The sequence below is a fragment of the Dipteris shenzhenensis genome, chromosome 19, assembly GCF_047967505.1.
Source record: "Dipteris shenzhenensis isolate YYH24624 ecotype China chromosome 19, Dip_SZ_1.0, whole genome shotgun sequence".
Taxonomy (NCBI): Eukaryota; Viridiplantae; Streptophyta; class Polypodiopsida; order Gleicheniales; family Dipteridaceae; genus Dipteris; species Dipteris shenzhenensis.
Genome location: NC_141614.1, coordinates 3,101,471 through 3,116,313, shown reverse-complemented (window position 1 = coordinate 3,116,313; position 14,843 = coordinate 3,101,471). Strand labels below are relative to the sequence as shown.

General features: G+C 41.7%; 1 protein-coding gene across 1 annotated transcript in view; it reads left to right on the top strand.

Moving 5' to 3' along the window:
- Positions 1-858: 858 nt before the first annotated feature.
- LOC147889937 (putative protein phosphatase 2C 5) overlaps positions 859-14,843 on the top strand; it is a 32,661-nt gene continuing 18,676 nt past the window's right edge. The window contains exons 1-6 of the mRNA XM_087390455.1: positions 859-1,502; positions 3,605-3,776; positions 3,889-4,042; positions 4,190-4,253; positions 14,190-14,297; positions 14,579-14,704. Of these exons, the coding sequence (XP_087246581.1) occupies positions 1,263-1,502; positions 3,605-3,776; positions 3,889-4,042; positions 4,190-4,253; positions 14,190-14,297; positions 14,579-14,704 (864 nt within the window). The 5' untranslated portion in view covers positions 859-1,262. The remainder of the gene's footprint in view (positions 1,503-3,604; positions 3,777-3,888; positions 4,043-4,189; positions 4,254-14,189; positions 14,298-14,578; positions 14,705-14,843) is intronic.

Here is a 14,843-nt window from a genome sequence, read left to right as displayed (position 1 = left end):
GGTCTATTGATATAAAGATGTGTGAATATTGCCAATTTGAGCGAGCACATGGTGTTGTATGATAATGGTTTTCAATGCTTCATTCACATTCACTTCAAGAATTGTACTTCGTGCTTTTACAAAATTTGAATGCTTGATAAGGAGCCTTCGTGGATCACATACGAGATGTACAAGTAATGATGTTGCAAAAGTATATTTTGTAAACTCCACTCTTCCCAAATTTGTGTTCTTAACATCCCATGTTTGTGTGCACAGACTTACGGAATGTCAACTTGTAAGTTTGGTGATAGGGTTATTACCCACTTTGGTCTACACAAATACTTTAGACTCCCTCCTAAGCAAACATTCCTCACACATCATCGAACACCTCTAGAGCCTGAGACCCAGTATCCAAACCCAATATTTTGCATGACTTGTCTTCACCTAACATTCCTTTGGCATCCTTTATGAAACATTGCACAACCACACCACCACTTTGGTCACTCTTAGCACTCTATTCCTAGGGACCTTTAGGTGACACATTGGTAGCCCACCTAAATGGGCCATAGTTCTGTAGTTGAATATTTGACCTTTCTTGTTGTGTGTACGACATTTGACTTGCCTAGTCCAACATTTTAGAGTTGATGCCAATGATGCACCCATAGAATGTAAGATGACAATGTTGCGGCCATTGTTGCAGATGGCATGGTGATGAGAGCAAGGCATGAGGCAGGTAGAGAGGAAGGTATGAGAGGGTAAAAGAAGAAGTGTCATGCCCGAATCCCACCCACCCCCGACATTGAGTGTGAGAGTTTTTGTAGTAGGCCCCAAGAAGTAAGGATAGTGTTAAAGATATAAAATAAAATGCAGAGATATATTCCTCCACATGCCTGTTTAAGGCAACGCCAGGTCAAATTCTCCGAGGCTCTGAGTGTACCTGCCGTCCTGCCAAGCTTTCTGCTCTCCCACTTCGCCCAATTTACGCGCGCCTCCTCTCCGATAAGCCTATTTTTCAAATCTGCTCTTTACCCTTGCTGCTCTTCTGTCACACATTTTGCCCTCCTCCGCGACCTTGCTCGAGATCGCGGATGCGATGCGTGAGGGGTTTAGAAGGAGGCTAGCCAGGGTTTATTGCGAGGATCTTTGCTTATTCGGGCAAGCGTAACCCGGACGTCCTTCGTTGAACCGCACGACGCTGCAGAAATCACTTATCAGCAAGTGCAATGGTTGTTAGAGGCTTTGGGAGCGTTTTTCTGTTCTCGTAAGTGTCTCATCCCAAGTCAATGGGGTCGCAACAGGGTCAGAAAACGAGGCCACGGGGTAGTGTTGTGCACACTGGAGGGGAAAATATGGTACCTCTGGCGTCGTTGTTGAAAATGGAGTTTGAAAGTGACAAAGCGGAAACTCCCGTCATCCGTTACGGTCAAGCATCTCAACCCAAAAAAGGAGAGGACTACACTTTGGTAAAGACAGATTGTCAGAGAGTCTCCGGTGACGGATCATCCACCTTTGCAGTGTTTGCGGTACGCCTAAAAGCAGCTTTCCTTGCCCAGAACGAAGCAGTGTTTGCTCTGAATTTTAAAATGCTTTAGTGAGGATAATACGATGAAAGTGGGCATGTTAGCGAGCTGTAGTGTAGAGTCACGTATTGGCTGGGAGAGTATGGTCCTGTGGGTGTGCAAATAACTTTAGGATATGGTAAGTGATCTGCAGCTTACGCTTTTTTACTATGTGACTAACTTGTATTGTTCAGATCTAACTAAGCAAATTGCGGCTAACGTCCTTGCCTGCTTCTGCTCACCCCGATGCGTTTTTTCTCGATCGACTCCAAGCATGGTTCCACAGCCCCTTTTCCAACCCGGGGAAGAGGATGATGTTTTTTATAATTGAGAGAGATACTATCAGGTATAAAGGCGACAAAGCGTTTTATGAATGCTTTTAACCACCCCATTTGTAGTGGGATGCAATATATGGGGAAAATTTCCCTGAGAGGGAACTGGACGAGGTTAAAAATTACCGGAAGCACCGGAGCAAGTAATTCAATGCCCGAAGTGCATTGTGCCACCAATTCTTTTAGTTGATATGGGTATGATAAAAAGAGGCTCATAGCCTTTAGGTTAAGAGGCGTTGGATTCCTGTTTTACCAAACAAATTCTAGTAAATCGCTCATGTACACGTAGATAAAGTGAATTGTTTAGATTTTAGGGCCTGTACACATTTTATAAGAAATTTTTGTTATTCACTAACTCGTGGACGATGGTTGATTTGAACCGAAATTGTAGTCCGTGTCTATACGTCTTTGGGAGCATTCCCAATCATAGTATCGTGGCTATGCACCGTTGTATTCCAAGCTCCAAATGCCGAGCAGGCAGCTCGGGGACTGCCCTGCCTGGGGAAATTTCTCAAGGACACCTTGGATTGCTCAGCTTGCCATCTTGCCACGAAGTTATGTGGGATAGATTGCCCAATCTTTGTCCATGTTTTCAGCACAGTGGACACTTCAACCTCCTTGTATATCAATACCTTCCTGACTTTCTTCTTACCCTGGTCATTCAAGCCTGCATCTACATTTTTAAAAAACTTGATTTTAACCAGATGTTCTGTGGCAATTGCTCATGAGGATAGGTAGTTGGTGCCATTCTTCATGCCATCCTCTTTTAGGCGCTTCAAATCATGTAAAATCCCATGGACTGGTTTGGGACAGAGAATAGACTCCCACGTGATGGTCACACCCCCTTATGTGTGCTTATGGGCCCCAAAACCACTTGATTGAACTTGAGAGCCAGTGCTGAGTGGACTGTCACTTTTTACTTCCACAGAAACCTCCCAGGCATACAGGAGGAGAGAGTACCAACAGCATTTAAAGGCATCTTGCCCTCATAGGTTTATGGCATAGCTTGGCTGTACATGTGAGCAGAGTTTTGTACCTTCAGCCTACATACATGTGGACTTATATAGTAAGGTGTTGTAGAAAATGAGTTTGGGCAGGGTTCTAAATCAGTGATGTATATACATTAAATATAGTGAGCTGGGCTTGATCTAGGGATTTGTGATCGAAGCATTAACTGCATTTGTCTGTTGTTTTGATGTTATATATTTTCATAGAATTGGTCTGATAATGAGCTGTGTTGTGCTTTTAAAGTACTCTAGTACGTTAGTGAGTGTCATCTGGTCTAGATGGTGATGGTCAAAGTACTTTCCAAGGAGGAATGTCTCCCACTGGGTGTAGTAATTGTTGAGTTAAGCCAGGCCAGACAGAAATGCTGAGGAGGTTCTTTGCAAAAAAAAGAAATGCTGAGGAGACACAGAGATACACCTGCTAAACAATTATGGTAGAGAATTTCAAATCTAGAAATGTTCGGTCGCTTGCAGTGATTGGGTTACTTTCTAGTGGTGTGGAATTTGAAGTGATTAAGCAGATGTGTCTAGGACTTTTGCAAAACTGCCCCCACACCCCCCCCCCCCCCCCCCCCAAAAAAAAAAAAAAAACAACTGTGCGTCCCCGACTCGCTCTTTCCTTCTCTTACCTCTTCCTCCCTGCAGCCTCCTATTTTATTAATGTGCTTCTAGATAAGGCTTTGGGCCATCAGCTGGTTTATGACCTTCAAAAATTTGTTTCTCTCAGGTCCTGGATGGGCACAATGGAGTGTCGGCTGCAGTTTATGCCAAAGAGAATTTGCTGCATGATGTTTTGAGTGCTCTTCCTCCTACTCTGAGTAGAGATGAATGGCTAGCTGCACTGCCACGAGCACTGGTGGCAGGATTTGTCAAGACAGATAAAGATTTTCAGCAGAAAGGTCTGTATGTAGCCTCATCTTAGTAACTTTTCAAAGAGCAGCTTTGTAGGTTTAGTAGCTCCCAGGCTTAAGCAGTGGTAAGTTATGCTGAAAGGTTTGCATGGCATTTCAGGACAAACATCAGGCACAACAGTCACATTTGTCGTGGTTGACAGATGGACTGTCACTGTTGCATCAGTTGGGGATTCACGTTGTATACTCGATCCTCAAGGAGGTGTGATATCAGTATTGACAGTGGATCACAGACTAGAAGAGAACGCCGAAGAGTAAGTATGATATAGACTGTATGTCAGTAATGATACACTGCTCTTTTTGTAACGCTTTTGAAAGTTTGCAAATGAACTCCGCGTTTTAAGCTGTTTTGACTGAATGCTTAGAGTTATGATCAACTCACAGTTTTTCAAAACTTTCAGACGGGAGCGTGTAACAGGTAGTGGAGGTGAAGTTGGGAGGCTTAGCATTGCTGGTGGTGCTGAGGTAAAATGCTTTTTTAGTATGCTTGCAAAAGGTGAAGATGGTCTTTGTGATCAAAATCTGAACCATTTTACATATCTTTATTGGATGTACCTGGTATTACATAATGTATCCAACCTTACACCGGTCTGTTAGCTTAGTGTATGTCACTGGAGTGCTGTTTACGCTGGATTCTTGATTCTTGCTTGGTTTGTAGAAATCCTCACTCCAAAGTACTATATATTGGTATATGCTTATAATTTTCGCATGCAGTGTTTATTTTATTTGGGAGTGTTGCTTTGATTTAACCGTGGTTCATATGGTATGAGAGGATGATTTTGTCCTTGATATTTCATTTTCTTCAAGATGGAAGGTTGAGCCTCTTGAAGGTAGTCACACCTCCTAGTTTTCATAAGGGCCTTTAACTTTCTATATTGTTGACTAGTTGATGGGCGGTCAATGCACATAATTTCGTTCCATGCCTCGTATGACAGGTAAAAGCAATGCTCTGAAAGGCCCACATCCAAAAATACATACGTATGTACATAGGTATGTATAGACATACGTATGTGCATATGTATGTATAGACATACATATGTATGGATGCATGTCTATCTATATATATGTATAGCTATATATCTCTATATATGTATGCATGCATGTATGTGTGTGTACCTGTCCTTTTGCACGTGATTTCTCTTTTCCGATTGATGACAGGACTTCGAGCTCATTTTCCATCCACGTCCTTTGGGAAGAAGTTTTGGTTCTTTGGAAGATATGCTTCTATCACGGAGTATGATCATTTCTTCTCCCAGTGTCACTATTGGGTTCTTTCGTCGTCGTATCGTGCTCGTATCATTCGATTGTATGAGCATTCTTCAGTGAATGTCTTCCCATACTTTCGAGCTTCTTTGCTTTGGTCTTTATAGGATTCTCATTCCTTTGGAGACCTTCCTCACGCCTAGTTGGAAGTTTTTTATTACTGTTTTTAGTTATAGTAGTAGCTGTCCCATTTTGGGACAGCTATGAATGTAAATATTCCTTAATGCAAAATTTCTTTTACAAAAAAAAAAGTGTGTGTGTGTGTGTGTGTACGTATATATAGGTGTGTATGTATGTATGTTAGCCTTTGTCATGCTGAGTCTGCCCTTCACCGCTGGAGTGCCAACAGAAACTAAGTATGAAGACCTTTGTATAATAAATAGATGCTCAAGTATGTGTGGGGGTATGTGTAAGAGCATATGTTTACTATGGTCTACACCCACTGTTGGGTGCTGATGATGTCTGTGCGTGATGAAGTATATGGTTTTCAACCTTATGAGTGACTATCACGAGATGGAAACTGCACACTGTGTTGTATTTTTTTAGGATGAGTTTGGGCATGTTCCTCGATGCATCTCTCTCTCTCTCTCTCTCTCTCTCTCTCTCTCTCTCTCCACACACACACACACACACACACACACTTTTTTTTAAGTAATATCCAGTGCTGTATTTATATGCTCATAAATTTACAAGATGGGAAGTCTCCAAAATGGAGAGTATCCCAAAGATTAGAAACATAAAAAGAAAAGCTCTATGCAAGAAGCATCTATATCACCCTCATGGCAGGCATCATATAAGGATTGCCGCAATGAGGCTCGGAAAGATTCATATGACTTGTGAATTTGCCGACCCAAGTATGCCAAATTATGCTCACTCCAGATTGTCCAAAGAGCCCAATATCTCACCCAAGAGAGAAATAGTGAGTATTGAGACATGGACCTCATTAATCTGCCAAATAGCCAAAAATGTTTCCCAAATCTGTGACTTGGGAAACGGAGCCGAAGATGATCTGAAATTCTCCCAAGGAGGTTCCTAGAACACGGGCAGTGCCAAAGCAAATAAGGGACAGTCTCTGAAGGAGCCTGACATCTTAAACATGTGGATGGTGCAATGCGACGTTTGGCAAGTGTGACTCCCATTGACAATGTGCCTGTCATGCATCTCTAAAGAAAAAGTCTTTGTTTCAAAGGCATTTTACACTTCCATAATATTCGGAGATTCTTCCGCCACCATGAGAGGGGCTTTCTGATATGCCACAAAGTATTAGCATATTGCTGAATCCATGGAGCAGGCTGAAGAAACCTGTAGGCTTTGATGGAGGTCAAGGCAGGCAGAGGAACATGATGAGAGCATGTGGCAGAGGGTTGCAATTGCCAATCCATAAGCTTGTCTGTGTCACACACACACTTTTTTTTTTTGGTAAATCCATGATTATATTATCAGCAAAATTTACATGAGGGTCTCAAAAAAGCAGAGAGCCTCAACAGGAAATCAAAAGCAAAGAAAAACTATTTCCAGGCATGACTGAGGAAGATCTCCTTGATGGCAAGCAATCTATCTATGATGCTTGCCATCAAGGAGATCTTCCTCAGTCATGCCTGGAAATAGTTTTTCTTTGCTTTTGATTTCTGTGTCACACACACACACACACACACACACACACACACACAAACATATATATACATTATACACAAACACACACACACACACACGCACACACACACACACACACTCTCCTAAAAAACACAAAACATAGTATAGTGTCAACAATTGTACAGCCTATACTGATCCATGCTAGATGCATTGGGGTCAACTTTGGCTATATGATAGAATGGTATAGCAAGGGGATTGTGGTAGCAAATGTTATCAGTTGCACGGGCTTAGTTATTCCTTTACTTTCTATAGTTGAGAAAATCAAAGCTTGTAGTAAAGGTTGTTTATAAAAGCAAGCTATGTTTTTCCCCTGAAAATCGACACACAATACTTGCTATAGTAGTCAATGGCAAGAGAGGGATGTAGGGCATACTAGAGAAGCTGATATGCTAGAGAGTATGGTGCGACCAAGGTGGGTAAAATCATGCTCATAGATTTTGCCCCATGACCTACAATGAGCTATCTGCTTTTAGATCATTACTTATCTAGATAGATTTGGAGAGTATTACATCACCGAGGCGGGTAAACAAAGATTACCATGGAGAGTCCTTTCATCATTCATGGAGCTTGCAACATAGGGAGATGAGAGGTGTTGGTATTTGCATGCTACTAGATGGTTTTGTACTAGAGCCACGTGCAATGATCATCTACTTGTCTACCAGTACTCTCTTGATGCGCTTACTCTTTGTTTCATACTATAGAAGGTCACAGGGTCATAGGGATGGCTAGTGGCATGTTTACATTTGATAGGCTTGGGTGTCTTGACTCAATCACATTCCAGTAAGATGGGAATGGTTCCTTCTTTTGACCAAGGAGGGATTCATTGGATCACTAAGATATCTACAAATGCATCTCACATGGAGTGTAGATATCCATGAGCCAGCTCGAGAGCTTATCCATTGGTTGCATTTTGAGACTAGACATGAGATTGAGGCCACACGGTGGTTGATACTTTGTGCCCTTTGCGATCTACAAGAGCTAGAATTAGATGAGCATGTGATTATGAGACTTGTGTAGGAGGTACCCTCACCCCTCTGAGTGGGGATTTTAGGATATGTGTGGTATCATCGACTACCCGAAAGCCGGATGAACAATGATAATGCCTTCTTTGTATCAAAGGTTCACATCTTATGTGCATGCTACGAGATCAGCACATGGCTAGGAGCATAGATAAAAGCGGGTCCTAAACTTCTTTGAAATAGGAGAAGAGCCACTTATAGGACAATGTTGGACACATGACCTTGAGCTTGACATCCATGTGCGCTAGATTGGTACAAGGACAAAGACATGGCCAAAAAGTAAATGTCCTATCCTAGTCACTCTAATTGTGCTTATCCTTTGTCTTAGGCTCCCTTGTAGAGTACATGGGCAGCGGGGGTTGACAGATGCAAATATTTGATGTGCTCACCGACATTAGGGACCCCAGTAGCTGATAGCCTAGTTTCCTCCATCTCTGAGATGTATACTACTACAAAATCTTTTTCGTAGTCTTCTTTCATTGTATATCATATAGGTGTACGAGACACCTGTAGTTCCTTGTTATGGGCTGTATAAGCAAGATGTATTTTAGATATTGGTCTTGTAGGTCTTTTTGTGTAACAAAGGGGCTAGCTAGTATGCTATTTAGTTAGCTAGCTCGCAGTCTTCTAGTAGTTATTTTAGTAGGCTGCTGTGTTGTTGCCACGTGACACCTGGAGATTATTACATAGGCAATCTTCTAATTTGCAGGCAGTTCTGGAACTATAAACAGGCTGCTGCACTTTATTTGTACATACCATTGATCATTCAACTTTCATTAATGTGATTCTAACCGCAGCTGAGTACTTGCTCAAGCTGAATGGATATTCTGCATCGTAATGGCTTTCTGATTCAAAGCCCTATCAAATCATTGTGAAATTTTTGGTTTGGATCTGCATTTTGGCCCTAGAAGCTGACGCAGGAGAAATCATGAAATTGCTTCGATCTGATGAAGTAATGCTCAAAATTATATTCTGACTGGATAACTCGAATCGCAGTTCCATCTAAAAGGGATGTACCAAGGATCTTGGCAATCGGAATTGACTTTCCCTGTTCATTGGTTCAATTTCCCCTTCTGCCTGGTGCAACTGTAGATTTCCCCTTCTGCCTGGTGCAACTGTAGATCTTATGTTTGCTTTGAAGCAATGCTCCAAATCTTAATTTGATTGGATAATCTCAATCGCATTTTCCCTACAGATCTACCAAGTATCATGGCATTTGGACTTGTATTGATTTGACCTTAGGGCAAAATTCATTTTCCGCCGGATGAAAATGGCAATTTCTGATCTCTGCTGTTTTCAAGCAACTTGGGTTTCCCCTATTCTATCCTCTGCCTATGCTCTTCTGAATCTGCATTGGATTGGAGAAAATTTCAAGATTTGGCGCAGATCTGGGCTTTCTGCTTTTACAATGCCAACTAGGAAATCTGCAAATCATCCTAGAACGCAGGTACTTAATGACTCAGATGCTGGAATGGATAGGGATGAAATTGAAATTTATCAAGGGCTGCTGTTACTGCAGTGGGGGATTAGGATCAATTGGTGGGGAGCAGGCTGAGACTTCTCTTCGTAGGGTGGATCGTGAAGGCAATGATTCAGCTCCTACCGGAACCAACAATGGTCAGTCTCAACTTTTTCCAGAGCAATTGATTCAGAATTGCATGGGACCAATGATCCAAATATTCAAGGACTTAACTAATGAAATGAGGCTGAATAATCAGAGGATGGACCAGAGATTGCAAAATCTCTCTTCAATGGTTTGATCAATTGAAGAGAAGTCAAATTCAAGAGGGAAAAAGACCCATGGAGCCTTTGTCATGGCTGAGTCTGCCCTTCACCTCCGGAGTGCTGATAGAAACTTAGTATGAAGACTTTGTATAAATGGATGCTCAAGTATGTGTGGTGTGTGGATTTGTGTGGGTGAGAGCATATGTTTATACTACGGTCTACACCCAGTGTTGGGCGTTGATGACGTCAGTGGGGATGTCATAGTAGCCAGTCCCTACTATGCGTGATGGAGTTTATGGTTTTCAACCTTACGAGTGACTATTGGAGATTGAAACTGCACTATGTTGTGTTTTTAGAGGATGAGTTTGGGCATGTTCTTGGATTCATATAGATCTATAATTAAGAAGAAGCCAAATCCAAGAGGGAAAAAGACCCATGGAGGTTGTAATAGACTCTGATTCTGATGATGAACCATTTTGAAGCTGATCCAGTGGGTTTCATGTCCTCTCATAGGAAAGCTTTCATTCCAATGGATCGGCAGATCACAAGGCTAAGGATTCTTTGTCATGACAAGAGAAATCACTAATGGTGATTAGTAGACATTAAAACATTATTATATATTATACACCTATTTGTATTTATGATGGACACAGACCGATTTGTCGTGGCGGTGAATCATCTTAGTACATATAACTAGTAAAGCTGGATCCATTGCTTTTGACGGCATCAAATTTGGACATGTGACAATTGTTTTATTAACAAGGGTGCATGTATGCACGAAAGCACTTGGCTCCAACTTGCGGGTTTTTAGACACTGTCGATTGTTTAGCAAGAATAAAAAGAAACGCTTTGAGGGCTTGCAAGATCCATTAGGCTTTGCTAAGGTTCTATAGTTATCTGCATGCTCTCACACTGACTGCAAAGCCATTGGATTTTTTATTAAAAAAACTATAATTAAAAACTAAAAGGTAAATCGACGTTATTTTTTCTTGAAGGTTTTACGAATGATGCTTGCAAAGTTTTCATGTCAACTTTCTGGGGTTTTTTTAGCTTTATTTTCATAAACAGATTCAGTAGAAGAAAATCTCTTCATCGGCAGGCATAAAGCCTGTTTGGTAGACATAAAGCCCGTTTGGCTGGCATAAAGTCCTTTCAACAAAAAAAGGGATTTTTTTAAATGCGAATTTGCTTTTTTGGTAAACTGCTTTTTGGATAGCAATTTTTTTTTTGAGGCAACAGCTTCATCAATTTAACAGGCGAATCGGCTTTAGCGCCTTCCTCACAAACGAACACGCAAGACCTAGATGAGCGATCGGAAAGCTTGAAGTGACTTGAAGACTTGTAGTTGGAGGAAGCTAAGGCAATCGATCTAGGGAGAGCTCAAGCATGTGAAGCCCCTGAATTGATTTATAGCCATGTTGGAGGGGGGTAAAAAGCACACACACGCTAAAAGCTGAAAAGCCAACAGCCACACACAAGTTGCTAAAAGCTGAAAAGCCAACAACCATCTAAAAGTAGAGGTTAAGAATTTTAGAAATTCCTAATAAAAATTCCTAAAAAACTTAAGAATAATCACAAAACTCCCACTCAACTCAATCCTAAAATACTCTCTCTAGGAGAGGCAGTGCTAATAAAGATGTGCACACGTGTCTAGGTCCTAGGGGCAATAGGAAGGGAAGGGTGCATTAAGGTGCATTGAATGGTAGATGCATGGGCCATAGGATAAGAGTAGGTGTAAATGGAAAGATGAAACTTGAGTGATATCAAGGGACATTAATGAAAGGGTATCACCCTTTCATTGTGAATCTCACGTGCCATTCTCTATTTACCTTGCATTCATCCGCTATCTCTCTCCCACCTTGCATGTAGGTCCAAAAGAGAAACAAGTACTCTCACATGGGCGCTCTTCCCCATTGGAGGCGAATTGGCATCCAATTTCTACATGCATTGCACACATTCAAATTCTTGAGAAGTTTGGTTCTTCACATTTGGTATCAGAGCGGCGAAATTCCACTATCAGGATAGGAAGAGAAAGAGAAGAAGCGAGCAGGAAAGAGGGCCAATGCAACGTGGAACAAGAGTGCACGGGAGGGAGCCGTATAAGGAGGCGATATGTAGGGAAAGCTCGCACAAAAAATGGTGCAGAAGAGAGCCGTACAAGGACACGTGCAGGAAGGGCTGAACGAAAGAAGGGGCACGGCACATCCCTGGACGGACAAGGATGTGGAGGCCTGCAGATCCGTATGTGAACCAGTCGTTTTGGCGGGCCCTTGTTGCAAAGCCAAGATCTATTGAAGCCCTCGACGGAAGACCGCTTGAAAACCACGGTTTTTTTAGGAACATATTTCTGAATCTTGCAAACCTTGGATTTTGGAGTCCCTGAGGTAAGGGCTTTCTCTGAAAATTTTGGTCCTTGGACAGGGAACGGGGTGACTTCCCCATGCGAATAGACCCTTAAGACCCTTAAACCATGAGGAAAAGAGACCCCCCGTTCTCCCCAATGGAAAGTCGGATCGGAACAAGATTTGATGATCCACCCACCAAATCCACTCAAAACAAGTAGCCCATTAAACACTTCGCAAAAATAGCAGCGCCCCTCTCTGATCAGCTCAAGGAGGTTGTTTTTTTTATGGACAGCCACCGTAGAGAAGAGTTTCCAGGACCTGAAGGATGCTTTGACCTCAGCTCCCAGCCTTGTGTTCCCAGATTTCTCTCAACGATGTACCATTGAAGCCTTGGGGCAGTGCTAAAACAAAACCATGGTGTAAGAGCCTATGAGAGCCAGAATCTTGATGACAAGGAGCTGACCTCCAGGCAATGCTAGCCATATTGCATGCTATCACGAAATGACGTCACTACCTTTATGGGAGTCATTTTAAGGTAAGGACTCGTTATAGAACCCTTTGTTATTTCTTATCCTAGTCCAACCTATCTCCCAAACTGAGAAGGTGGCTTTCCATTTTGAAAATTATGATTTCAACATTGAATACAAGGTGGAGAAGGACAATCTAGCGGCTGATTCACTCTCTAGGAAGTGCGCATGCACTTTGTCCTCTATTACACAAATCTATTAGGATTGGATCCATGGAATTCAAAAGGAATACCTATCAGATCCAGCAGCTGCAACTTTATTTCAGGATTTGCAGGACCCTAACCACCTCGATCATCCCCATTACAAGTTAGTAATGGGCTGATTTGATTCCAAGACATGATTTTCCTTACTGATAACTCAAGGTTAAGCTACTGGTGTTGCAAAAGCTGCATTACACAAGGTTATACAAGAGCTATGGAACAGTGAAGCAGAGTTTTTATTGGAAGGGGCTTTGGAAGGATGTGTACAATTATGTGCAGTGCTGTAAGCCATGCCAGCAAAACAGAGAATTAAACCTCAGCTTAGTTGGTCTGCTCCAACCTCTACCTATTCCAGAAGGTAAATGGACACACATATCCATGGACTTTATCATGGGTCTACGTGTGATTGTTGATAGGCTCATAAACCCACCAAATTCAATATTGAGTCTCCATGATTCTTCCCAATCTATGGGAAATGTCTTGAAATTACATGGATTGCCACAGGAGATTGTGAGTGACTGTGATGCCAATTTCATGGGGTGTTTTTGGTAGGAGTTGTTTAAGTCTAAGGGCATACTTCTCACCCCTAGTATAAGTCCATGGGCATATTTCTACCTCCTAGAGGTGGAATGATCATTTTATTGTTCTCTAACTGTGTTAGCACCATGGTCTTGCAGGTATACGTGACTGCCGCAGGTGCTGCTTTGATGGAGATTGACTCCTAGAATGGGTTTAAGCCACAGAAAACATGCGATAGAAGTCGTCTTGAGAGTTGTCAGAGGATATGTCGATACTAGGCTATACTGACAATCCAGGGGTATAGACATTGAAGGATGATAAGTAATTGAGGATTTGCCGATGAATAAACTGCAAAGGAAGGCATTGTTCCAAATGTTGTTGTGACATCTAAAAATCTGCACATGGAAATCTAAATTCAAATTCCTCATTTAGGCCTATTGATGTTTGAGCCTTTCTTTCGTCTTTCCAGAGTGCAAACTAAATTCTATGTCTTGTCAAGATCAAATATAAATAATTTTCAGAATTTAGAGATGATCATTTTAGATGGTCTATCCTCAAGTCTTTCTTTCTTCAGTTTCACCGTTGCTATGACAGTGATAACTCTTATTTTTAATGGTGCCTTGTGCTATCAACCACATTTCTATGTCCAGGCAAGGCTTTCCACAACCATTTCTAGCTTTGATGAACTGAACAGAGACTAATAATCAAGATTATGATGCATGATGGAGTGATGGGTTTTTGACTTTTCCTGTAGCCTTTGGAGTCTTGCTTATTTTTGGTTACTAGTGAGATTGTCTTAAAAAAAATCTGTTTTTCATTTCTGTTTTGTTCTTTCCAGTTTTGCCTTGTTTTTTGAAACGTCCTGATTTGTAGGATTTGGTATGCTGTTTTTTGTCTAAAGAAATTCTTTTTTCCATTGTCGCCTGCTTCAGTATGTTGTTCTTTCCAGTTTTTCCTTTTTTTTTGGAAAGGTCTTGATTTGTAGGATTTGGTATGCTGTTAACTTAGGATGTCAAACCAAATGATCAATATCATTTTAACGTTTGCTGTATTCTGAATAATTTTAGGGAAGTTTGAAGGCATCATAAAATGACAGGTTCTCCTTGCATGTCTCATGCCTTTGTTTTGGAAATGGTGGATCTTCCTGCAGATTGGTCCTTTACGGTGCTGGCCTGGAGGACTTTGCCTCTCGAGGTCTATTGGTGACCTGGATGTGGGAGAATTTATTGTACCGATACCTCATGTGAAACAGATCAAGGTGAGATGGTTTTTTCCATGTTTCCTTTTTTGGGGGAGGGGGGGAGCGGGCACAGATAAAGTATATCTTTGATCGCATGAAAGACTTCTAGATGCGCTAGACTAGATAGTTGTTATGAAACATGAGTTTAAGTAAAGCATGTCATTCCAAGCTATGATTAAGAAGGTTTTCCCTTCATGTTTTGAAAGTTGATTTTGAAGTGGGTGACACTAGTCAATCTAAGGTTTCTTGGCTGCACAATCCACTTAAAGATACTAAGCCTTAGGTTGGTTTATGAATAGCTTTCAAAAGCAGGGGGGAGGTTGATAATTGCGTCCGATGGCGTATGGGATGCATTGACTTGTGAAAAGGCTGCCAAATGCTGCAGAGGCTTGCCGGCAGAACTTGCTGCGAGGCAAGTTGTGAAGGTGTGATTGCAGTCCTTCACTTTTCTTTCTGTTGCTTGGGCACCTCAAGATCTTGTGCTTATCTTTTTCTCAGGAAGGGGCTGCATTACATGTATGTTGATGGTGCTTTTTAAAATGTATTCTGAAAGGAGAATCTATT